At 39.2% G+C, this 25,443-nt stretch overlaps 1 protein-coding gene across 3 annotated transcripts; it reads right to left on the bottom strand.

Moving 5' to 3' along the window:
* Nucleotides 1–9,353: 9,353 nt before the first annotated feature.
* On the bottom strand, nucleotides 9,354–22,640 carry LOC127655458 (solute carrier family 45 member 4-like). Of its 3 annotated transcripts, XR_007972046.1 has the most exons (9): nucleotides 21,445–21,623; nucleotides 20,122–20,712; nucleotides 16,343–16,531; nucleotides 15,953–16,132; nucleotides 13,757–14,865; nucleotides 12,994–13,093; nucleotides 11,294–11,505; nucleotides 10,505–10,932; nucleotides 9,354–10,204 (listed from the first exon to the last, which is right to left on the bottom strand). XR_007972046.1 is itself a non-coding variant. In XM_052143291.1 (8 exons), exons 2-8 carry the CDS (start codon nucleotides 20,354–20,356, stop codon nucleotides 10,561–10,563), a joined length of 2,397 nt encoding a protein of 798 aa, XP_051999251.1. In that variant the 5' UTR covers nucleotides 20,357–20,712; nucleotides 22,540–22,640; the 3' UTR covers nucleotides 9,354–10,560. The 3 variants fall into 3 exon arrangements, 2 of the variants coding, with proteins under 2 accessions (XP_051999251.1, XP_051999250.1); XM_052143291.1 differs by lacking the exon at nucleotides 21,445–21,623 and adding an exon at nucleotides 22,540–22,640 and having other exon boundaries at nucleotides 9,354–10,932; XM_052143290.1 differs by having other exon boundaries at nucleotides 9,354–10,932.
* Between the last annotated feature and the right edge of the window lie 2,803 nt (nucleotides 22,641–25,443).

Raw genomic sequence — 25,443 nt, 5'->3', positions numbered from 1 at the left:
CTTAATTCTAGGCTTGACTCCTCAAGACAGATTCCCCAAACGTCTTTGCAGAAGAAAATTAAGATCCTCATGTCAGAATATGGTATTGTGGACATTTGGAGGGATTTATATCCAACAAGCCGAGATTATACCCACTTTTCCCATGCACATACAATATACTCTAGAATTGATTATTTTTTTATTTTTAAAAGGGATCGCCATAGGGTATGTAACTGCGAGATTGGAAACATTGACCTTTCTGACCATGCTCCCCTATTGCTAAACGTAGAAATAAATGACAATTTCAAAAACATACAGTGGAGGTTGAATACAAGTATACTGAACGATCTGCAATTTACCAAAATAATCAAATCTGACATAAAAACATTCCTAAAAGAAAACCTTAATGGTGAGGTGAGCCCAGAAATCGTCTGGGACACATTGAAAGCGGTTATGAGGGGTAAAATTATATCATTTTGTGTCCAGAAAAAGAGAGCTAGGCAATTTAGATTATCAGAGTTAAATAGGGAGTTGAACGTGCTGGAGAGAAAACATAAGAGAGAATTAAAACCAGAGTTTAATATTAAGCTGAAAATATTGAGAAATAATATTAATGCACTATACTTACAAGAAATACGAAAGAAGATGATTTATACCAAACAAAAATACTATGGTGCTAAGTTTGCTAAACTCTTAGCGAGCAAATTACAAAAGCAACAAGCAGATAATACAATATGTAAAATAAGAGACCCAAATTCTAAGACATGCGTTTATAAACAAAGTGAAATTAAACAAGCCTTTCAGAGTTATTATAAACAATTATACACACAGCCAAAGTTAAAAGATGGACAACAAATCAAGGACTTTCTTGACCAACTTAATTTACCTGTTTTGTCGGATGATCAAAATCAAAAGCTTGTGGCTAATATTACAGAAAGGGAACTATCCTATGCCATATCAAGGCTTAAAGTAAACAAATCTCCTGGCCCAGACGGATTTACTTCCGAATGGTACAAACAATTTAAATTGGAGCTATCACCATTCCTCCTTCAAATATTTAATCTGGCTCTAAAAGAGGGTAAGATGCCACCATCATGGAAACAGGCTACTATATCTGTAATTCACAAAGAGGGAAAGGACCGGCTTAATTGTAGTTCTTACAGACCTATTTCTGTTCTTAATATTGACTACAAGCTTTTCACATCAATTCTTTCGAAGAGAATTGAAGAGATACTTCCACAACTCATTTCTACTGATCAGACAGGTTTTATCCCACAAAGACAAACTCATGATAATATAAGGCATACATTACACATATTAAACCATATTAAAAAACATCAAACACAAGCTGCAGTGATCAGCCTTGACGCTGAAAAAGCTTTCGACTCCGTAAGCTGGGCTTTTCTGTATAGAGTACTGGAGAGATTCGGATTTCATTCAGATTTTGTTAACGTGGACAACTTTTTGTTTGAACGCGGGACAAGACAAGGGTGCGGACTCTCCCCTTTACTCTTCGCCCTTTATATAGAACCGTTAGCTCAATTAATAAGGCAAACAAACCGGATAAAAGGTATAAATATTTCCGGTGACGTACACAAGGTGGCGCTATACACCGATGATGTTTTATTGTACATAAGTGAACCAAACACATCATTGCCCAAATTATTTCAGACTCTAAGTAGCTTTGGGGATTATGCTGGTTATAAATTAAATGTAAACAAGACACAGATATTGACATTTAATTATAATCCTCCAAAAACAATAAGCTATTACCAAGATTTCTATTTTTGTTCCAAGCTCTCCTGGCAGAAATAACAAAAAAGCAATTTTTAGAGTGGGACAAAATGATTTCTAGATTTATATGGTCAGAAAAAAGCCGAGGATCAGATTTAAAACATTACAGCTCTCCAAAGAAAATGGGGGTATGGCTGTACCACATCTTAGAAATGATTTCTACTCTGCACAAATTAAACCCCTGATGAATCTATGTAATACAAGCTACCGTGCTAGGTGGAAAGACATTGAAGTACTTCTTATGTCAGAACCACCTTTACTGGCAATACTGGGAAATAAAGACTTAGAAAGGACTCTATGCAAGATTGAAAACCCTTGGATAAAATCACAATTAAAAATCTGGACGGCGGTTAAACATGAATATAAATTACACAGTAATCTGAAGATAATAAGGTGGTGTGCCTATGACCCTGATTTCAAGCCCAATCAAACAGATGTCAACACAGACTTTTTACCTGATTATGCAAAGTATCTGTTCAGAATTTTAATTATATCCTGTAAGAAAACTTTCACCAGACACTGGCTCCTCCCTGATCCCCCTACTCTGGAAAAATGGATATCTTTAATGAAATTACCACATAAGTGTTAATGAAATTTACCAGATGGAAAGACTAACATTTTCACTCCGTTTACAAATGAATAGATTTGTAGTCTTATGGTCAAAATGGGTGTCCTATGTTAATCAAACACAACATGCAGGAATGTTGTCCTGAAGGTTGTCAAAATAGTGGTAATCAAGGGTTGATTTTATTGTACTGTATTTTATGTACCGTTTATTAACAGAATAATTGTGTTGTTGTCTTTTGTTTCTATATGTATTAGAGACTTGCCTTATAGTAATGCACCCCTTGTTTTGTTTTGTGTTCTAATGTGTTTCTTATTATATTTACAAAAATGGGAATGTTGGGAATGGAGATCTTTGGTCTAGATCAAAGACTGGAACTGTGACCATGAGGTAATGTAAATCTGGCTATTGTATTGTTCCCAAAAAAAAATGGGATCAACGGGAAAAAAAAGCCAGATCAACGGAACAGGGATAAAGAGGTGCCTGAGACGCCACTTCAAGAGAGAGAGAGAGAGAGAGAGAGAGAGAGAGAGATAGAAAGACACAGACACAGCTACTGTGTGCGTGCGTCTGTGCTAAATTAAACAGTATTTGCTATTATTGCAACCTTCTAGTTACATCTGCCTATATCTACACAAAAGTCTTTACACTATACACTTACCAATCAAGTCTTCAGATCATTGGCTAATAAAAGGCTAACCCTAAACCAGTATTAACAGCTATAGCCTAATGTGGTTACAAGACACTTATAAAGGGCATGTGAATGCAATGCATTAAAACTGTTTGGTAGACTATAGTGAGGGTTAGGGTTAAGAAAACATAAAAAAAAAAACAAAATCGGGTGTCTTTTTGTGACAAACTTCTTGTAGAAAAACAACAATTCTCCCTTTGATTATCTTTACATTTGGAGAAACATGTAATCATAGACAGTACAGTTACATGTTGCATGTTACAAATCTGTAAAGATGGAACTTGCGGAGTTGCCGAGCACATATTAATCATCTGCTGAGAAAAGCATACAGTATGAACAGTATTCATGGGCCTTAAGTTCCTTCACCACCAGGCTCTCAGAGTCCAAAACATTACTGAGGCCTGAACCACTAATACAGCTAATCCAGATCTAGATACAGAGGAAAGAGAAAGGGGAGTAAATTTCATTGTTTCATAATTTTGTAAAGATCTGTTGCACTTTGATGCTTTCATTATAGTGATATCACCATCGGTTATTCTCTGTGGCGTTTAAAAGAGTGACTTTTTAGAACCAGTTTTATTTCACATGATAGAGAAGATTGAATTGTGAGTCCACCACAAAACATTTTTTTGTTTTAAATATAGTAGCAAATATTTTGTATGTTATTCATTGAATAGGTTAGTGAATTTGAAAATATTAAGTAAATTCTACAATTGTACTCAGTTCATTCATGTCAAAATTTTTTATCTACAGGTAAATATACTTCATGAATATAATCGTTTATTATCTTATGCATCATTTACCATACATTTTATTTCCAATTCTGTTTCCAGAAGTTGTGACCCTGAAAATGTCAGGTAACATTTACTCTTCCAGTCTGACAGCACATCATACACTGAATACCTGATCCTTCACCTGGATCATACAGGTGACTCCGCTGCTGTCCGGGAGTGTGACCCAGTTTGGTGGTTTGGTTGGGTCAATAGAGTCCCAAATGCACAGTGAGTGAGTCCAGATCTGTGTTCTCTTTATTAAAAAAATGCAAAACAAAAGTCTTGAGATTGTTGGATATATATGAGCGGAGAGATAGGTAGTAACGATGGAGAGAAAGAAGTCAGATGCCCGAACTTGCCTCTGCTGGGTCCAGAATTGGTTGGATTGTTCTGCCATGGTACATGGTGCTGAGAGAAGGACCCAAATGCAGGAAGGCAGAATAGGGCTTTTATTAAAAAAACTAATCAAATCTCTCATAAGGGAGAGGAATAAACAACCAAAAAAACACAGACACTAGACCAACCACACTAACAAAGTTGCAAAACAATCCAACCAAGACAGAACAACAAAGGAGAGAATATATAAGAGCTGGTAATTGGAGGCAGGTGTCGCTGGTGATGAGCTGGGTGAAGAAACAATCAGTCATCCCGGAAACAGAGCTGAGGTTCTCCACAAAAGGGAGAGAGAGGAAAACACAGACACAAAACCAATACAAGACAAGACAGACAGACAATAGGGACTGTCCAGCCCATACAAAGTATTGTACTGTAATCAGTGCTGGGTATACTACTTTTGAATTGTAATCTGGTACTGATAAGAAATTACATGACTAAAGCTGTACCCAGTAATGTCATCTCTTGGATCACATTTTCATGATGACTTGTGGATTTTGTATTCATTCATTCATTAAAGAAAACTTACTTAAAAGGGTCATGACATGCCTTTATTATTTTAAAATGTTCCTTAAGGTTCACTCTTAATATTAGTTATGTTTTTTTGCACAAAAAAACTGTAATATTTGTAAAACATGACCATTCTCCACCCTCATTCTGACCCTCTGTCAGAAAAGTTTGGTCTTGAGTGACCTGAACTATCACTTCTTGCCATATCACTGCTCACCACTACTGTGCAAGCTACAGAAGTGATTCAAAGTAAAGTAGGCATTGTTGTGTTGTTGTGGAGGCAGTCAGATGCAAATGTCTACCACAGTGTGACATCTCAATGTGGCATAAGTATAGTATGAGTTGTTTTAGCAACTTGGTTTCAACAAATGCTCTTTTTGCAGTGAGGAGGAAGTTTGAGTTCTGAAACTTAAAATATGTTTTATAGTACAATGGCCTCTTACAGTACAGTCTTTGAGGAATAGAAATAATGTTCCCTGTCTGTCACTCACATGACGATGTGTCGATGTAGTGATTCCAGGGCTTCGATCTTGAGAACCCCAATCATCTTTGCTTAAAATTGAGAAGGCCAATGAGAATTGGCGAGTGGAATTTGCATGACAGTCTCCACCCCGGACATACGGTATAAAAGGAGATGGCATCACTCATTCAGATTTTTTCTTCAGAGCTGAATGCTTGTGTGTTCGTCCTCTCACCATTGCTTACGCTGCTGGATTTTTTTATGCAGTATATCAGTGGTCACCCTCGCACGGTCAAGTGTGGTGCTTCCCCTGGGCGCTTTGGCAGCCTGAGTCTGCGGGTGCTAAAAGAGTATATTCAAAAGCTTATATTTCCTCTAAAAGAGCTTGTGCAAACGCTTGCCAACTTTTAAAATATGTCCTTCCGCATTTGCGCAACTGTATGTGGGTGTTATCTCTCCCCTCCGGATACCCATGAAATCTGCCTCGAGTGTCTGGGGTGCCAGCATGCCGAGGCGACTGTCATGGAAGGGTTGTGTCAAGCACCACGGGCGATATGGATGTGGACATGGGAGCGTTTCCGGGTCAGCCCCTCCTGACCTCCCATCCCCCAGCACGCTCGTTCAGTCTAGACGAGCTGTCAAGCGATGCAGGCGGTCTCCCTTAGGGTGTGTTTAATGTGTCGTTCACGGCTCGTGACGAGGATGAGCTTTTGGTCGTGGAATCGGAGGGTGGGCTTCTGCTATCGGAAGTGGACGAATCTTCTGAGCTCCCACCCATGGGCGGTAGAGCACAGGATGAGGCAGATGCTGAGATGTTAGCTGTGCTTGCCCGGGCAGCTGCGAACATCAGGCTGAAGTGGAAACCGCCACTCTGCCCTGAGCATAGATGATTAGTTTATGGGCTCGGAGCGCAACTCACGGCCGCACTGCGTTGCCTTTCTTCCCAGAAGTGCACGAGGAGCTAACGAAGTCGTGGATGGCACCTTTTACTGCCCGTACATGCTTCGCGGGCTCATCCACTTTGACTACCCTCAATGGCGGAGCGGATTGTTGGGCTACGGGATATGTTGAGCTTCTCCCGGTAGAGCGCACCATAGTGGTGCATTTATGCCTGCAGGGTGCAGCCACCTGGTGCGACCGACCAATGTTCCCTTCCAAGGCCTGTAAGTTATTTTCCTCATTAATGACGGAGGTTTAGAAGGCCGCAGGTCAGGCCGCTTCCGCCCTGTGTGCCATGACCATCCTGCAGGTCTACCAGTCCAAGATGCTAAAAGATTTGCATGAGGGTAGGACCGACCCAGGGCTGATGCAGGAACTGTGCACTGTGACTGACCTAGCCTTATGTGCGGCGAAGGTCTATGCACACAGGGCACACGTCCTGGGCCGGACAATGTCCACTCTCGTGGTCCAAGAGCGGCACCAGTGGCTCAACCTTGCGGAGATGCGTGACAACGAAAAAGTACTCTTTCTTGATGCGGCCATCTCCCAAGGGGGGATTTTTGGTGACACCGTTGAGGATTTCGCCCATCAGTTCTCAACGGTGAGGTAGCAGACCGAGGTGATTAAACACATCCTGCAGCAGCGTGACCCGGCCACCGAGGTACCGCACCCTGTCTGCTCACCAGAGCCATTCCTCTGCGATGCTGGCCCCTGTACCATCGGAGCCCGTACGCCGGCCTCAGAGAAAAGATCTGCTCCACCTGCCCGTCAGACGACCCCCATGAACCCCAGACAGGCTTTGAGCCGGTCCTGACATGGGCCGCCTGGGGATGAGGCAACTACTCCTCGGCTACACGATCCAGTTCGCCAGACACCCACTCCAGTTCAGTGGCATCCTCTCCACTATGTCCTCCAGGCGGAAGTTGCCACCCTTCTGGTGAAGGGAGCAATAGAGCCCGTACCCATAGCCGAGTTACGCAAGGGCTTCTACAGCCCTTATTTTATTGTGCCCAAGAGAGGGGGAGGGTCACGCCAAATCTTGGACCTTCATGCCTTGAACAAGGCCTTACACAGTCTTCTGTTTAGGATGTTAACGCAGAAGCGCATCCTGGCATCAGTGCGACATCAAGATTGGTTCACGGCCATCGACCTGATAGATGCTTACTTTCACATATCCATCCGTCCTCAACACAGACCCTTTCTTCGGTTTGCCTTCGAGGGACGAGCATAGCAGTACAAGGTCCTCCACCTTCGGTCTGTCCCTGTCTCCTTGCATCTTTACCAATGTCGCAGAGGCTTCCCTGGCCCTGTGAGGGAGCAGGGCATACGCATTCTCAATTATCTTGACAACTGGCTAATACTAGCTCACTCGCGAGATCTATTGTGTGCGCACAGGTACCTGTTTGCCTTCCAAGACTCCTCTCACTGTCCCCTGTGGTACTCCCTGTCCGAGGCCCCCCTTGGCACGGAAGCCTTGGCGCACAGCTGAATATCAAGAAAATAGAAGCAGAAATAGAAAGAAACCTTGTGTAAATTGTCAGCTTTACGCTAAGCTAAAATGCTATTTCTAGCCATTTTACATGCAAATGTTGCCAGGCACAATCATATTGTTTTATCAAGAAAATTATTATCATAATAATTTTTTTCTAGTAAGACCTATGATCTTATGGCAAAAATCGTATTCTTTATCACATTTTTTTTTATTGTTTTCCTGTAAAAATATCTAAAGTTTTTTAACACAAGATCAGTTTGATTTATCTTGTTTTAGAAGCAGCACTGCATAAGATATTTAGGTTTTTCAGAGAATGTATTTTTAACATGTGTATTTTGTCTTAATGTACTGGCAGAGTTTTTATAGTCAAAACAAGTGAAAAAATCTACCAGTGCTGAAGAAGTAATCCAAAGTATTTAGAATACGTTATTGACCTTGAGTAATCTAATGGAATACATTACAAATGACATTTTATAGCATTTATTCTGTATATGTAGTGGAATACATTTAAAATGTAACCCTCCCAACCCTTTATATAGCATACTTCAATTAATTTTCACATCATTCATCAGGAGGAGGAAAAATTGTCATCTCAGTGATTTCGACTGTGGCATGATTGTTGGTGCCAGACAGGAACTGCTGATCTCCTGGTGATAGTTTAGTTACATTGCTTTGCTAAACATGGATTAAACCATTTAGGTGAGCATTTGATAGCGTATTTTTCAATCAAATGTATTTATATAAAACTGCTTAGTTGCATTAAGTGCGGTCAAATCTACAGATGTAGAAAGATTATCACAGCAGTAGTGACAAATGTTGTCAGCACATACGGCATACACATTAGGCAACAAAAGCAATTGATTATGAAAACTGAATGTTCATAGAAAATGCGCTGAAAAGTTTGTTTATACACTATTCTTGAAGTGTCAATCTGGCATCTCATCAGTTAAGGGTCTGTAGGGCTAGAAAAAAAGTGATAACGTGAAACTGAACCTGCAAATATCTTGATTATATTTGGTTCTATACAGCTATGAATCAGCCCTCTCAATCGCAAACAGCATCAACAAGTTTGTTCTTGTTTTGCCATTGATTATCTGCACACATATCTGGCTCCTGCACTGGCTATTGTGTGCAAATATACAATATTTACAGGACACATTTTTTTCCTCACTGAATAGGATGATACTTAATAGAGAAAATGGAAGAATAGTCACGTTATCTCTTTTTTCCCACAAAAAAAAAATAAAAAATAGCGCCTTTACATTGCTAACAATGTAAAAACAAAAGCAAAGAAAATCTTACTTTTCGTTTTGTTGCAGGTTGCAAATGTTTCCCGCCAGGCGAGGTGACGTAAATTAGGATGGCTCAACTTTACTGGCGGGACATAAAGTTTCAAAAATTCAGTCCTAACCTGAGGCATAAAAATGAGAAATGGCCACAAATAAACCGAATAACGAATATTTACAGCATTATTACTACAAATTTAAAATTGTAACCGTTCCTCAATGTCAGTCAAAATGAGGATAAATTGACATTTGTAGATGTTTAAAATCTTTAAACGCACGAAACAATAAATACAAATTCATACAACTTGCATGGTGTACTTGCGCCATCTAGCGCTACCTTGTGGCAACACAACACCAGTGTGTGCTCCGTATAGTCAGTAAACATAAAATAGATTTTAGTGAAATATCTCTAAAATATTGAACTATTGTGGTGCAGTAGAAAAAAAAAAAAAATCTAAGTCAGTAAAACATTTCTCTTTATTCAAATTGTACACAAAATCTAAATACAAATTTGGTACAGTGTAAATTCTCTTGGTTCAAACACTAGGAAAAAGAAAAAACAAAACAGGTCACAGCAGTACCATATTTGCCAAAAAAATTATATAAAGCATCCACCTTGCTTCTCTCTCTCACACACACACACACACACCCACCTGACCTCTGTAAGCAAATCACAGATGTCAATGTATTTAAATACAGAAATGTATTTATTACAATGTTAAATTTATGAACATAAGAGGGTATAACTTAGGTTCTGCCAGTAGAATCTGTAACTACGTTAAGTAAAAAATGTGGCCCGTTTTCTTGAACGAGAAGCAGGCTCAAAGATTGAGTCAAAACTTGTGTACATAAACTACACCTGGAACAGTATTATACATTGGGCTGAGAAAAATACTACTACTATAGGAGTGTCATCATTTAAGGCAGAGTGAGGCTGACTTGACAGATACATTTTTTTTTCTCCATTCTGCACACAAATCACTACTGCAAAAACACTTTACCAAATGATGCAGCACTCCATATTCATCGTACCTTTAAAAAGAGTACCCAAAATATTCAGTTTCTTTGACTCTCAAAACAAACACTTACAAAAACCTGAGAATCATCAAAGGCACAAAAAACAACAACATTTTGGCAGAAGCAGTGGTTCAGCTTTCCTGAGTGTTTCTGATGAAATACAAAAATGATAGCAATAATAACAGAATATTTTAATAGAGTAAAATATTAGCCTACAAAGAAAAGATGAACTGGGTTGCCATAGAACGAAAATACATCTGGGATGTATACGTTGACTTTGAAGTGGTGAAAAATATGAAAAATTTCTGTGAAAGGAAAATATTTTAATTGTAGTGACATAAAACTGGTAAACACTTTCTTAAAAGTGAAATGTGTACTCTCATCTAGAAAATGTTAATGCTGGGTACCAACAATAAATATCTTGAGAAGCAATCTCAGAAAATCAAACATTTGACTCAAATATTTTTGTCTCTGTACCGTCACTACAGAATTACATTTAGCATTTGTGAATGAATCTATGGTAAAGAGTGTCTCTTAAACTATCAATCTATCAGCAGGCCATTGATATCAGCACACATTAGCAGCAAATACAGCCTTTGTCTTACCCTTGTGCATTCTTAGATCTGTTCTTTTAAAAGTCAAGTTTTTCCAGGTTTAACACTCAGACTGAGGATTCAGCCTCTGGCATGCCAGCACTGTTCTTCGTCACTGACTTAAGAACACAGATTCTCTCTATACTGTTATTGGATGCTGCATCTGACTTCATGGAGCTGGGGCCTTTCTCGTCTTCATCATCACTGTCATCTTCATCATCAGGAGTGTCGGGGTAGATGACAAGGAAAGCAGCAGCAAGGAAAGCGAGAAAGGAGCCTCCTGAAGCCACTATGGGGACCACCCTCACTGTTCTGACCGCATTTATGACTGCGCCGAGTGCAGATGCCACGAAGATCTGTGCGATGTACGCCTGACATGATAGGATGGCGCAGTCAATGCCAAAGCCTCGCTGTGAGTTGCCAGGGCTGTGATGAATATACTATGACAATGTAAAAGAGATGAAAATACATTCATTAAGAATGCTGTTATTGTGAGAAAAACACTCTTCACCACATTCAATGCATCTTTTTTCCAGGTGAAGGTTTTTAAGTACATTTTGCTTTGAAAAGTAATAGTACACCTCTCCCCAACAAACTGCACAATTTGAGGTATCATTCATGTCCATAACACAAAACATGCAGGACAAATAACTTGAGTTATGTTTAATACTATAATTTAGGTTATTTTTTCAAATGCTTTCTTACTGGGGCCTAATAGGGTGTTTTCCTGAATTTTGACACAGGCATCAATATATAATTGATGACTCATCTAGTAGCATAAGTTTTCAAAATTATACAGACCTCTTTGTTTTCATGGTACTGTCCAAGCAGAGTATAAGGGCAGTATGAAATACTCAGAGAGATGACTCCCATGGTGCTTATCATCACCATAGCAACATATACATTTGGAAAGATGGCCATGATGGCTGTGCCCACAGTGAAGCCTAGAGTCCCCAAAATGTAGATTATTTTTATGCTTAGGTCATAGTTGTTGAGAATCCTCTGAAGCACATCTGTAAAACAGGATTCTGATAATTTAGTCTGAATAGTACAATGAATTGTCACTAACAAAGACATGCATACATAATCATAACCTGAGTGGTTTGGTGGTAAAATTTCGAACTTTACAATTGCAGTACGTATATCGTGGCAATGATATTAAGTGTCAGTTTATAGAGATTTTGCTATATCGTGATATGTAAATATCCATGTGCCCAGCATGGGCTTATCTCTCAGTGGACAGGGCATCCAACTGAAGAAACATGGACAGGGTTTTTCCAGCATTTAAAATCTTTCTGCGGCCGCCCATGCAATGACATTCATCATGTGATTGGTGCTTTAAAAGCGCTAAATATTCTTCTCATCTGACACGCAAATGTTTCGCTTGACTGTGGCGCGCACTCTGGAGCTCTGAAGTGCGCGCGAATCCAGCAGGCTCTCCGATATTTGTGCTCCAGAGACGGGAGAGCTCAGAGTGGGATCACTAGTGCTACTCCCCCCAATGGAGAAAGCAATCTCCACAGAATGGGACAACTCCCAAACAGGTCAAGAAATTGAAGAGGAACTTGTGCGACTTATTAGAACAGGTGCAACATGGTGTACAGAGCAAAAAATGTAGCAAGCAAAATATTATTATTAAAGCCAAAAGATGAACTCAGCATTCATTCGGTCATTTATTTATTAATGTATTTATTTAGCAAGAAGTGATTTTTATTTCATATTTAATTTCGTTGGATATTTTTATTTTCTTTGTCGCATTAATCTTAAGTTTCTTGAGCAAAGTTTTTAATACGCCAAATAATAATAACATTGGTCAACAACATTTTAAACTGAAATGTGGCATACTGTTATATTTAGCATTTTGATAAGGTTGATGTTTGAAAACAAGTAGATTTTTATTTATTTATTAGACATCGTTTGTCTTGTTCAAAATAAAGAGGAAGTAGATTTAATTCACTTACATGAGTTCCAAAAATAGGCATTATAACAGGGTTATTTAATATATAAACAAATTCTTATTGATTTTCCAGCAAACTTTCACTATATCATGACAGAAAATTACTCCTATCATGATGCAAGATTTTGGCTACGGTAACACTATTCTGCTCATTGTAGTGAGCAGAATAGCATCTCAGAATGCACAACACGTTGAACCTTCAGCACGTCAGAAAATGTAATAGGCCATGCTCAGTGAGTATGGCCTATTATATGCGAGAATTTACCCTCTTTCACTGAAAAAGTTAAAACATTTGTTATCTTAAACTGCAAGTATATAAGCCAAGATACCCAACAGCCTATTTTACAATTTATAAAGGGAATTACAAATTCACAACAATGATTTATAACAGCCTAAATATAAGGACTATTACACTCTAAAAATCTGCTTATAACATGTCATGCGAGTGTCAACTAAACCCTCTCTCTCTACCATGAAATCAAAAGTGTGGTCCTCAACATAAGCCAAATAATAATCAAATACAACACATGAAGGTTACACTCACCTGAACAGAGGGCAGTTGTAGCTGCATAGATCACAAGTCCCCAGCATCCCATCTGAACACCTTTACTGTAGTTCTGCAGAGCGGTGGAGTTAGCAGCAGCCTGGTTTTGGAAAAACATGACCGAATACTTGAGTAGTAGACACTGAAAAATACAGCCTTAATCATACTATCACTTTTTAATATAAAAGTACATTGGTATGAATCGTTATCTCTCTCTGTGTTTGCAGTAGAAAAGCTGGTAAGAAAGCTTGATGCCATTAGCAGTAGTAAATAAGGTTTCGCTCGGAAAGTGAAGTGACTGGAACAAGAGGTTGCATTAACAGGAAATGCTTTGTTATTTAATGTATTTTTTTAAAATTGATGGATAATTCAAAAATGTATGGATAATTCCATAATTTTGACATAAAACAAAAATGAAAAATATTTATTAGGCATTAAATAGAACTAGAGCATCGGTTTTCATTTATACCATCAATATGTGTCTTCACTCTCTCTTTGCCCACATGCTGTGTGTGTGAGAGAGAGCACGCTCTCTAATCCAAAACCGTGAGAAAAAGAAACATTTTATTGCTAAATAATGCAAAAGCAACTAATAATGGCTAACTGTGATTAGTCACATTTCTGCCAGTTTACACATTTTTAACTGGTATATTGATTTAACCCCTATAGCACCCACCCCTACCTACACGAGTGTAACATTGTTAACTTTTTATTACATTTTTGATTTGCAAGATAACACAGGATAAAGAAAAACTCTTCTTACAGTTGGGTCTCCATCAAAGATAACCTGGCCCATGAAGTCAGTGTAGAATACAGCCTGTGCGATCATGGAGAACCAGGTAAGTAGGTGACATACACACAGACGCCAGAGCTGAGGAGGCATCTTTAGCATGTACAACCATAGCAATGTGATCGTCGTACCACCTTCTCCATCCTCACTTTCTTCATCCTCTTCATTCCTGCTGGATACAGCACTGCGACTCGGCTGCAGCTTCTGTTGCTCATGCCGTCTAGTTATTTTGTCTATGTCATTCAGGCTTTGTGATGATTTGATTGGCCCAGCCATGTTGGCATAGCGACGGCGCCATAGAAAGCCCACACGTCCATGATAAGAGAAAGTGAATGAGGGCTGGCGGTAGAAGGTAGGGTGGTGGCAACGCACTGTGGTACTAGCTTGACGCAAGTTGGCTTTGCCAGACTGACCAGTGGCATTTGTGTCACCAGTTATTGGAGTTCCTTGACCAGCAAAGCTTCCGTTTACAGCTTTGGCAGCTCCAGAGACTGTTTCCCCATTACTATCAGCCTTCTGTGAGTGGTGGTCAGTACAATGACCAAGTTGGCCATTGTTGCTGTATTGGCAATCCAATGGCATTCCATAATGTTGGAGAGCATGACAGTCCTGGAATACGTTTGGTTCAAAGTCACATAGAAACTGGCCATCACGTTCCAAGTCCAAGTCTGCATCAAGCTGTATGGTAGCATCAGGCATGGCTAGTACCGAGTCACTTTTACACCGCACCAAGTCAATGTTTAGAAAGTCTTCTAGAGCTTCCCACTCACAGTGATCATCTTCATTGGCTGTAAATGGCTCCTCTTCAGGAATAAATTCTAGTTGAGGCACGAGGCGAGTTGATGGAAAGCTGCCACAGGACTGAACAGGTGGCCTATCTGCATCCTCATCCTTCATTACCCTCTGTTGGTTGGGGTTATATAGGTGCTCCTTAATGCTGAAGAGGTGAAGCGTTGCAGATATTATAAAGATGATGGCTGCAAAGAAGAAGAGCACCTGCTCTTGGGCCTTAAAAGCTTGACCCAGGAAGGTATAAGTCCAGTCCAGCCCTCCAAGCATGTAGCCCAAAGCACCTCCCAGTCCTAAAAGACAGGAAAGAATATATGTCACGTAAAACTACATTAGTTGTTTTATTCTCCAAAAATGTATATGCAACCCAACTTTCAAGAGTGAAATCATTTTCATATTTTTGGCTCTGTAGGCCCCCACAATGGATTCAATCTGTCAGATTTAATTTGAAGGGATTTACATCCAAACAGAGTGAATGATTTAGGAATTACAGCACATTCCCCTAATACACATACACAGGCCCCTAATTTTCAGGTGCTCAAAAGTAATGGGACAATGGACTGACAAGCAGTTTCATTATGTGGGTTGTTAGACAGCCAGAAAGCATATAAAACGCATGCCATGTTCTGGAACACATGAATCATGGGAAGAGAATAGTATGGAGAAGGGAAAGGACGACTCATGACGGAAGCATACCACATCACCTGTGAAACATTGTGGAGAAAGTGTTATGACATGGGCATATATGGCATACTTTGAAAGCAACCAAAGAGCTTTTAAATTATTTAATGGCTGATTCAGTCACCTGACCTCAACCCAACTCAACATGCATTTTCATATGCTAAAGAAAAATAAATTAAAGCAGAAAGACCCACAAAAAAGCAGCAACCTAAGACAGCTGTAGTAAAGGCCTGGAAAAGCATCACTAGGGAGGAAACCCAGACTTTGGTGATGTCCATGGGTTCAAGAATTTAGACAGTCATTCACTGCCAAGGATTTTCAACAAAGTATTAAGAATTATAATCTATTCTTAGATTGGGGGGGGGTATAAAACGCCTTTCAAATGAAAGCTGACAATCTGTACTTCAATCACATATTCATTGTTTCGTTTCAAATACATTGTGTTGACATACAGAGCCAAAATTACGAAAAGTAAATGAATGTTCCAATACTTATGGAGGACACTTATGTCAAATATCATCACTTATACTATATTCATTCATGTAAATAGAAGCTTTTCATGGTTAAGTCTTTCTATAGCTTCTTGATGACTAGCTATTAATTATCTTGTAAAACAATCAGCGTTAAAAAAAATAAAAAAACAACGATAACAATGTGTTGAGATGGTTTTCAGTACAGAGCACCTCTATTCCAAAGTACCTCCTGAGAAAGAATGGATAGTTAGAGCCACATCCTGTTCCTCTAAATCAGCCACATCCAGGAGGTAAGCCCTGATTGGTCCCTCCAAAGCATCAGCACAGAAGTCCAGAATCACCACTCCAACCACAGTCAGCACAATCCCAATAGGTTGATTGCTGGGAATGTCACCCAGAGAAAGACCTAGTTTACATAAAGGTTCAAATAAAAAGGAAAATTAATTTACACAAATTTATTAATGAGGAGTGCTAATCAGACATATTTATTTGCAAATAAAACATGAAATCTAGGGACTCATATTTAATAACTTTAGCATGCAACTCTGTAGAGATCTGTGCTTAAATGTTCATGGATAATATGTTGCATTTGCCTGATAAAATAAAAAATAATTACCCATTATAGATCCATTGAGAAATAATGCCACTCCTATTAACACTCCAACACAGAGTAACAAAATGAAGGGTCTCCTCCGTCCCCATTTCAAAGTGCAACGATCACTTGCTGAGCCAATCAGAGGTGTGAAAATTAAACCCAAAATAGGGCTCAGGAACCAGGTTAAGCTGTAGTACTGCTCTGGGAGACCTTTAGGTAAAAACAGGCAGGGATCAATTCCAAGATAATCAAGGTTACATACTGTAGATTACAATGTTATTCATTCAAACACCAACCAAAAAAAATTACAAGTTATGCAAAAACATTGTATTTGTAGTAAAAAAAAAACTGTGGTACAGATTATAAATGTAATATTTGGCAGACCATGACGGCATCATTAAATAGACACCAGAGGTAAAATACATTTAAAAAAAAATTACAAATCTAAAATGATTTGTTGAAATGTCCCAATATTTCAACAGCCATCCTTGACGGTAAGGAGGGAGTTTTCTGCAGTTCATTAACCTGCCATTTACAGCACTATAAACCTTTCACACTGGAGATCTGGCCGCTTCGATAGGGACAACAAGGAAGTGGCCATCAAGGCTGTTGTCTCTGCAGTTCACCAGCCCCTCACACTCTCCACCATCGATGTGTGTGTGGCACTGAGCAGGATTAATGGATTAATAAGGCTGCTGGTCCTGATGGTATCCCCGGATGCTTACTCAGGGCCTGTGCTGTGCAGCTGACTGAGGTTTGGACTGACATATTGAATTTGTCACTAGCCCAAGCAGCTGTTCCTGCACACTTTTAAACCACCTCCATTGTGCCGGTGCCAAAACACTCCAATGCAACAAGCCTTAATGACTACCGTCCAGTTGCACTCACCCCATCATTATGAAGTGCTTTGAGAGGCTGGTCCTGGCCCATCTCAAGACCTGCTTACCACCCTCACTGGACCCCTTCCAATTCACCTACTGTCAGAACAGAAGCACAGAGGATGCCATTTCTACAGCACTTCACTCTGCCCTGTCCCACCTTGACAATAGAAACACCTATGTGAGAATGCTGTTCATTGACTTTAGTTCAGCGTTCAACACCATCATCCCCTCCAAACTGATCACCAAACTCAGTGAACTGGGCATCAATTCCTCCCTCTGTAACTGGATTCCCTAACCAACAGACCTCAGTCTGTTAGGTTAGATAATCACATCTCCTCAATCATCACCCTGAACACCGGCGTACCACAGGGATGTGTGCTGAGCCATCTACTTTATTCCCTCTTCACCTACGACTGCACAACGGTACATGGATCTAACACCATTGTCAAGTTTGCAGACGACACTACTGTGATTGGTCTCATCAGCAACAATGATGAGACGGCCTACAGGCAGGAGGTCCAGCAGTTATCATCGTGGTGCACTGACAACAACCTGGCTCTCAACATTAAAAGGCCAAAGAGCTCATTGTGGACTTCAGGAAGTCTAAAGCTGGCATACACACCCATTCTCATCAATGGGACTGAGGTGGAGCCTGTCACCAGCTTCAAGTTTCTGGGCGTCCACATCTGAGGACCTCTCTTGGACCCTCAACACCTCTACCCTGATCAAGAAGGCTCACCAGCATTTCTTCTTTCTGAGGAGACTCAAGAAGGTCCACCTGTCTCCTCAGATCCTGGTGAACTTCTACAGCTGCACCATCGAGAGCATCCTCACCAACTGTGTCACAGTTTGGTATAGCAACTGCTCTGCCCATGACCAGAAAGCACTGCAGAGGGTGGTGAAAACTGCCCAACGCATCACCGGTTCCTCACGCCCCTCCATCAAGGCCATCCAGGGCAAACGATGCTTGCGTAAGGCACGCAGCATCATCACAGACTGTTCCCACCCCAACCACAGATACCCCACTCCCCTCTGGAAGGCGTTTCAGGTCCCTCCACATCCGAACCAGCAGGTTCAGAGGAAGCTTCTTTCCTGCGGCTGTCACACTACTGAACTCTAGCTCTGCATACCGGTGACAATATGTATTCTGCTCTTATGACACTGCAATATATTTCTTGTCCCACCTTTGCACAACCTGTCTACACTTGAAAATCACATTGCATCTTTCTGCTTTTTTTGCACTTCTGGTTGGATGCAAATTGCATTTCGTTGTCTTTGTACTTGTACTCTGCACAATGACAATAAAGTTGAATCTAATCTAATCTAATCTAATCTAATCTATCACTTTGTCTCTGGCAACAAAATTATTATCAAATGTGATGACTCACATCATGAGATGGCTTCCCTACATAAAAGAACATCTGAAATGGTTGGAACTAGTTGGAAATTAGTTTCTTCATTGTTTCAAAAGTTATAGCTGAGGGAATTTTGTATCTTAAAAACTGCTTGAGTCAAAAATTGTCTATTCTGTACTTCAGAACTCGTGCCAGGGATTATGACATACAAAACCCAAACACTTGATTACTCAAGTGAAACTTAAATGTTGGTCAAACTTCTCTTTTATTTGAGAAGAGATTTTTTGGTCCAAAAGCACTAAAGGTCATATGTGTAGCAGGATGTTGACTGAGAATGTGAGAACAGAAAGTGCAGACAACAGACATGTCACATGCCAAATTCCCATATCATAAACCTTTCCTCTGAGAGAGAGAAAATATGCAGATTTAAAGACTAACATCTGAGTATTGCACAAAATCCTTTAGCAAAACTCTGCAAATCAGGTTTTGGTGCAAGTAATAAGGCTGTTTTTATTACAGCAATAACAATCATTGTTACAACCCTCAAAGGGCAACTTGTGGAGACGGTTTTCTAAATTCACACTGCATTTAATGTATCACAGCACAGGATGATATCCTTCTAATCTAAAAACATTGGCTGATTTTCTGTAAAACTACAGTCTGAATGTATTTAATACATTTTTATGAAGTAGTCTACCTAAAATTTTAAGGACTGCATATATTTTGATTGAACCTGCACAATAAAGGATTTTTAAAAGGACAATCACCAATAACAGAGTGACTTAGGCTATGATGATATGCTAAATCGGTTTCTGTACCCATTTTTGGGAAAATGGCCTTTTAGAGTTTATTGAATGATATTAAAGATATTTTTTCAGCCATTAAATACACTAAAACTGCTTTTGGCCTGAGAAAGTGCCTTCAGAGCAATCCAAACCTTTTGTTATATTAACCCTGCAGTGTTCTGAGTGACGAACACTGATCTTATTCAAAATGGATGGAAAAACAGAGAGAAAAATAAATGAGCACACTCACATATTCATCGCATTCCATGCAAACTCACCTACCTCATCTATCATTGCATGCTACTGTGGAAACAAACATTCATCCATCTTATTACAATATATAGAGTTGGCATTAACACAATAGGCAGTCCTTACCAAATGGAATGTTCCTGTTTAATGATTATAAAAAGAGGCCTTAAGCCTAGAATGAATTAAAAAACATTTGATCATTTAATAACCCTTTATCTATACAAAGTGCAGAACGAAGGATGTCAAAGTAAAAAGGAGTGCAAAGAGCTCTTTTCCATAAACTAATAAAAGAGACTGTTGTGGTGGCATGTTTTAAATCCATCAGCTTTTAAAATAGTGAATCTAGACCTAGACCAATTGTATCTTGATTTATGCTTGACTTTTAACTTTTGGGTGACCTATCCCTTTAAATGTTCTGAGAGCATTTTTAAAATCATATGCCAGCAGACAGATATAAATAAATAAATAAAAACTTGGGCTGTTAACTAAGGTTTTCAAACAGTTTGTCTGGATGTTGACAGTTCACTAACCTAACTGCAGCAGCACAGGTGTGACCAGTGCAGTTTCCATTGCGTAGCAGAACTCTCTCCCAAACATGACAGCACCGTGCATGACCCATAACCGCTTAGGGATGTGGTCTACAGAATTCTCACTGGATGATTCGTCTGGCATCTCTACTTCTCTTTCCTTCTCAGGCATGACTGCCACGTCCAGCACTGTAACGGACTCCGACACAGCGTTCTTAGGTGCCATACTGGCCTGCATATATGACGCGGGTGTGGGATCTTGATCCAAAAACAGTTCCTGTGGAACTTACCGACTCCCCCTCACAAGTCAAGACTAAGTCAAGTCTTTCTCCTTAAGACCTCCAATCCGATCGCTCATAATCCACAGCAGGTTTTTGGTTATAAGACACTAACCAGTAGTCAGTAGTCATGTTGTTCCATATATTTCAGCGGGAGATCTACCAACCTTTGTAATGAACACGAATCCATAAAGAGCTTTGTTGATGAAACTCACAAGTCATGTTTTCTTGAAGGGAAAAAGGGAAAAGGGGGAGGGCATGGAGAGCAGAGCAGGTGTATTTTCCTCTGTGCGTCTCCATGGAATTACTTATTAATCTAGATGACAGCAAAAGAAAGAGAAAGAAAGAGCAAATGAGAGACAGAATGAGAGAAAAGTCTTGGCATTAACAACAGCCATTCAGAAAGATCAAGGCAATGGAAAAATGTCAACACACAAATTATTAGCTGGGGAAAAAGTCTAGGCATTCTGACAGAAAACATTTGAACTGGCTTATAAGGCATATCCCTGCAATCCCTGGAGAAAGAGAAATAAAATAATAAAATGATTAAATAAATATGCAGAATGATAGCAGAATGTAGATACTAAGAAGAGGACATTTTTAAAGCATTAATTGAGGATCAACCAGATGATGTACAATAATAATGGCATAAAAAAAAAACATTCAATTATAGAAATGACAACATTTTCTATAGTCTGGTGCGCAGTGTTGGATTCCATCTATGTGGTCTAATGCCATATGGTAGAGTCAACAGTTGTGTGTAAAGTTCCAAGGGTCATTTTGAATCAGTTAGCGTTACATAATCATGCTTTAAAAAGCTAATGTAGGACTAGGAAATGTATCAGCAGCATGTGCACACATAAAGCTACAACAGTCCGAGTTTTACATCGGAAAAACGTTGATATGATACAAACCAACTAATAACAAATTTAATAATAATAAAGAAATAAAATAAAAGAAATAATTTATCAATTAGATTTAAGCATGTATGTATAAATGTAACTACTACAAGTCCCTTGAACATCACATGTATTGTAAGTAGACATACCTTATTCCTCAAGAAGTAGCCTATATTTCATTTGATGTCCCAATCAAATATAAATCAGTACGGATAAAGTTAAATAAAAAGTTATAAAAATTAAACTTCAAAATCATACGCATACGACAAAATCAAATTGTCATCTGTCGTCAGCAGCAGACAGTGGCAAAGCTGCAATGTGTCATTAGTTTTAGTTGTGGGCTGTATGAGACTCCCTTGATTACTGCCCATCCCCTGTACTCTATTCTGATAAGACTACACCCAAAGTGTTCTGGGAGGTAACATTCTCCCCTAGACTACAGCAGCAGTGCTTTCAGAGCTGCCCAGGACTGTTTTGGTGAGAATCAGGTAAGAAAATGGACAGCTGTGCTGTTTGGAGAGACAGACAGGACATGAAAACAAGTATCAAAGGACATCTGCTAGGAGGACAAAAGTTTATGCCGTGTCCTGAGGATTTAGAAGTAAGGTGTAGTTCAAAAACATTATATCCTCGAACTGAACCTTTTAAAAAACCTTTAGAAGATAATCGACCACAGTTCATGCCCAAACATGTTTCTTGTTTGTGACTGGAAGCACTCCTGGAACCAAACATTAAACCTAGTCATCTTCAGATGTGTTATCAGCATTATAAACATCCCTGCTGGTTTACATAATTCAGTATAACACCGCCATATTACAAAAATACCTTTTCCCCGAATGATTTTTCCTGGATTTAAACGGATTGCCAGATCATCAGTCTGTTGCGTGCAGTCATGTGCTCTGATCTGTGCACTCTTGCTGATACTTTACATCATACATATATTGCCAACAATATTGCCTGAAAGGCTGAAGAGAACAAGCTGAGAATTTGAGCAAGGTAGATGTAATTATTGTGGATATGCATTTCGACAAACTTTGTGACTCGTCTCTTTGAATATTATCCATAGAGTCGGTTAGCCGGGCTGCTAGCCTACATAATTAACTAGCTGGCTGTAAATTAAGCAGATATATTCAGTTCATGAACACGACGAGCGGTCTGATTCATAAAAGACATATTCATTTATGAATAAAGAAACAATCTGAGCATCCACAATTAAAATAAGCTTTTAAAAAGTCCTAATGTACCTGAACTCCTGTATCATTCGCGGATGTAGTGCATCTATTGTCTGCTTGAGGTTGCCAGTTGTTACGCTGTAAAATCCCCCTCAGTAATGTTGTTAAATATCGCGCGGTGGTGTCAAAATCTGTCAACGAAAAACTACAAGTCAATACAACTTCGTCATTACTAGTTACGCTAATTTGACAGAATTTTTCTGTTTAGGTTTTTTTTTTTGTAAGCCCCTTACACAAGTATTTAGGCTAACTTCCAAAACCACTTAACCAACAGATTCTGTTCAAATTTGTTTTTGTATACAATTTCATCCTCATAAGTGCTATTTGTTGTTGTTGTTTTTTTGTTGTTGTAAACCTTATAGGCTGCTGTGGCAGGTCGTGATTCTACACACCCGGTCCCTCTCGAAGGCTTGATTAGCCTGATAAGGTACCGGTTGTGTAGAATCACGACCCGGCTCCGCCCTGTCACAGCTGCTTTTTAAGAAATGTAATATAAAAGCGGAAATGACATCAAATTTCCGTGATCTTTCGAGGTCATTGTACTATCAAAAAACAAACTAAAACAGAACAAAAAAAATTCCTCAATATAAAAAGAGCATTTGTTTTCTCCCCAATTTGGAATGGCCAATTCCCAATGCGCTCCTCATGGTGGTGTAGTGACTCGCCTCAATCCAGGTGGCAGTGGACAAATCTCCGTGTCTGAGACTGTCAATCCACACATCTTATCACTTGGCATGTTGAGCACTTTTCTGAGGAGACATAGCATGTGTGGACGCTTCACACTATTTTCTGCGGCATCCAACATAACTCACCATGTGCCCCACCGAGAGCGAGAACCACAATTGACTCATTGTGACTCTACCTTCCACAGCAACCAGGCCAATTTGTTTTTTTAGGAGACCTGGCTGGAGCCACTCAGCATGCCCTGGATTCGAACTTACAACTCCAGGGGTGGTAGTCAGCATCTTTACTCGCTGAGCTACCATGCCGCCTAAAAGAGCATTTGTTAAAACCAAGCTGCCAAAATGACTTCTCTATTTCCTGCACATTGTGATGTCACACTGTGGTAGACTTTGCATCTGAACGACTCCAAAACAACACATTAACACCTTCTTTACTATATCACTTCTGTAGCACGACCAGTAGAGTGAGCAGTCAGGTGATTCAGATGAACAATTGTTCTCATAGAGTGATATGTTCATTTTGTCATTGCCACACATGTGCAAAATCCCTGTTGGTGTTTTTTTTTATTTGACACGGGAACAGAGATGATTAGTTCACCTCCCGGTTCTTTGGGTATGAGTCTTTCGTTCATCTGACACGTGACAACATAGGTACCCATAGGATTTGTTCAGGAAACACAAATGATTAGTTCACCTCCCTAGTCTGTCTTTGAGTAAGAGTCTTTCATTCATTTTTCATGTGTACGCATCTGTACAGGAAACAGAATTGATCATTTCACCTCATGAAGGGGTCTTCGGATCTGAGACTTTTGTTCATTTTTCACGTAACAGCTGCTGAAGAGCTGCTTAACAGCTGCTTAAGAAATAAATTCTGTTGGAAACAGAATTTATTTCATTGTCTCAACCTTCTTAAATACAAGCAGTTTGTTATTTTTGTCCTTGCAGTTTCTGGTCTCATATTTTAGTATCTTTATTTCTTGCAGTTTATTACTTTGAGAATATTTCTGTAATGATCCCCATAACATTGAATCTGGTAATAAAGTGTTGAAAATCACATCCATAAAGCAAGATGCCTTAAATTCAAGCCCAGTCCTAAACTGTTTATAATGAATTTACAACTTTTATCTTTTCTTCAAAAAATATCATAGATTACAAAAGTTGTTAGAAAACACCATATTATTTACTTGACAATTGAATCGATTTTGAATCAGCTGTAATAATTTTTTTTCCTCATGATGGATCCCCTTGTTGCATGATTTATGTCCTTCTTCCTTTGAACTGTAGACCCAAATCAAGGATAGCTTACAGAATTTCACTTTGAATTTGATAGTCATCTAAGACCATTTTACTTTAATTTTACACTTGGCAGATAATATCTTGTAAACACTTCCAGCATTAAATACTTAAAAATAATTAATCATGACAATTATTGAGATTTAAAATTTGTATTTATTGTCACATTACATCACAGTTACATTTGATCACGATACAAACAACTGTAACACAATTAACTTTAAGCTGTAAATTGAAAAAATTATGAAAGACCAGTCGCAAATTAATCGTTTGTCTTCTATGTGGAGACTATTGGAGGTCACATGTCAAAAGAATGAAAGACTCAGATCCGAAAACCCATTTATGAGGTTAACTTGTGAATTCTGTTTCCTGTACATATCCTATGAGTACCTATGTGGCTGTCATGTGAAAATGAACGAAAGATTGATACCCAAAGACCGACTCAGGAGGTTAACTAATCAATTCTGTTTCCTGGAGAGCCTGTTCGGCTTTTACGTGACAATTCAAGAAATTACTTTTAAAAAAGTTTTGTTAATTTTGCTGAACGAGATTCAAAGATCCAGTAAAACGATCAGATCTTCCCATCACTTAAGGCGATAGCAGGTCAGTCAAGAGCTGGGAGCCAATCATAACAGTGGGTGATTACTGTCAAGTCTTAAAGGAAAAGCAGCACCAAAACCGAGTGTTTCTGACAGAGAGTTAAGAATGAGGGAGTAAAAAGATCAGGTTTAACAAATATATTCAGTTTTTTTTTTTGCCTGGAACTTTACTAACATTATAAGTAAACCTCAAGAAACATATTTAAATAATAACACAAGCCATGTCATAACCCCTTCCACGTCCTCATCACAAAAATTTACATTTTATTGGTTCTCTTTCTTAGATTTATTTGCATACTGTTTTGTGATTGGTCTTGTCTTGCTTTTATTACAGTTGACTC

Source organism: Xyrauchen texanus, chromosome 15 (assembly GCF_025860055.1).
Source record: "Xyrauchen texanus isolate HMW12.3.18 chromosome 15, RBS_HiC_50CHRs, whole genome shotgun sequence".
Classification (NCBI taxonomy): domain Eukaryota; kingdom Metazoa; phylum Chordata; class Actinopteri; order Cypriniformes; family Catostomidae; genus Xyrauchen; species Xyrauchen texanus.
Note: the sequence above shows the minus strand (reverse complement) of the source record. Positions and strands in the feature narration are given on the sequence as shown.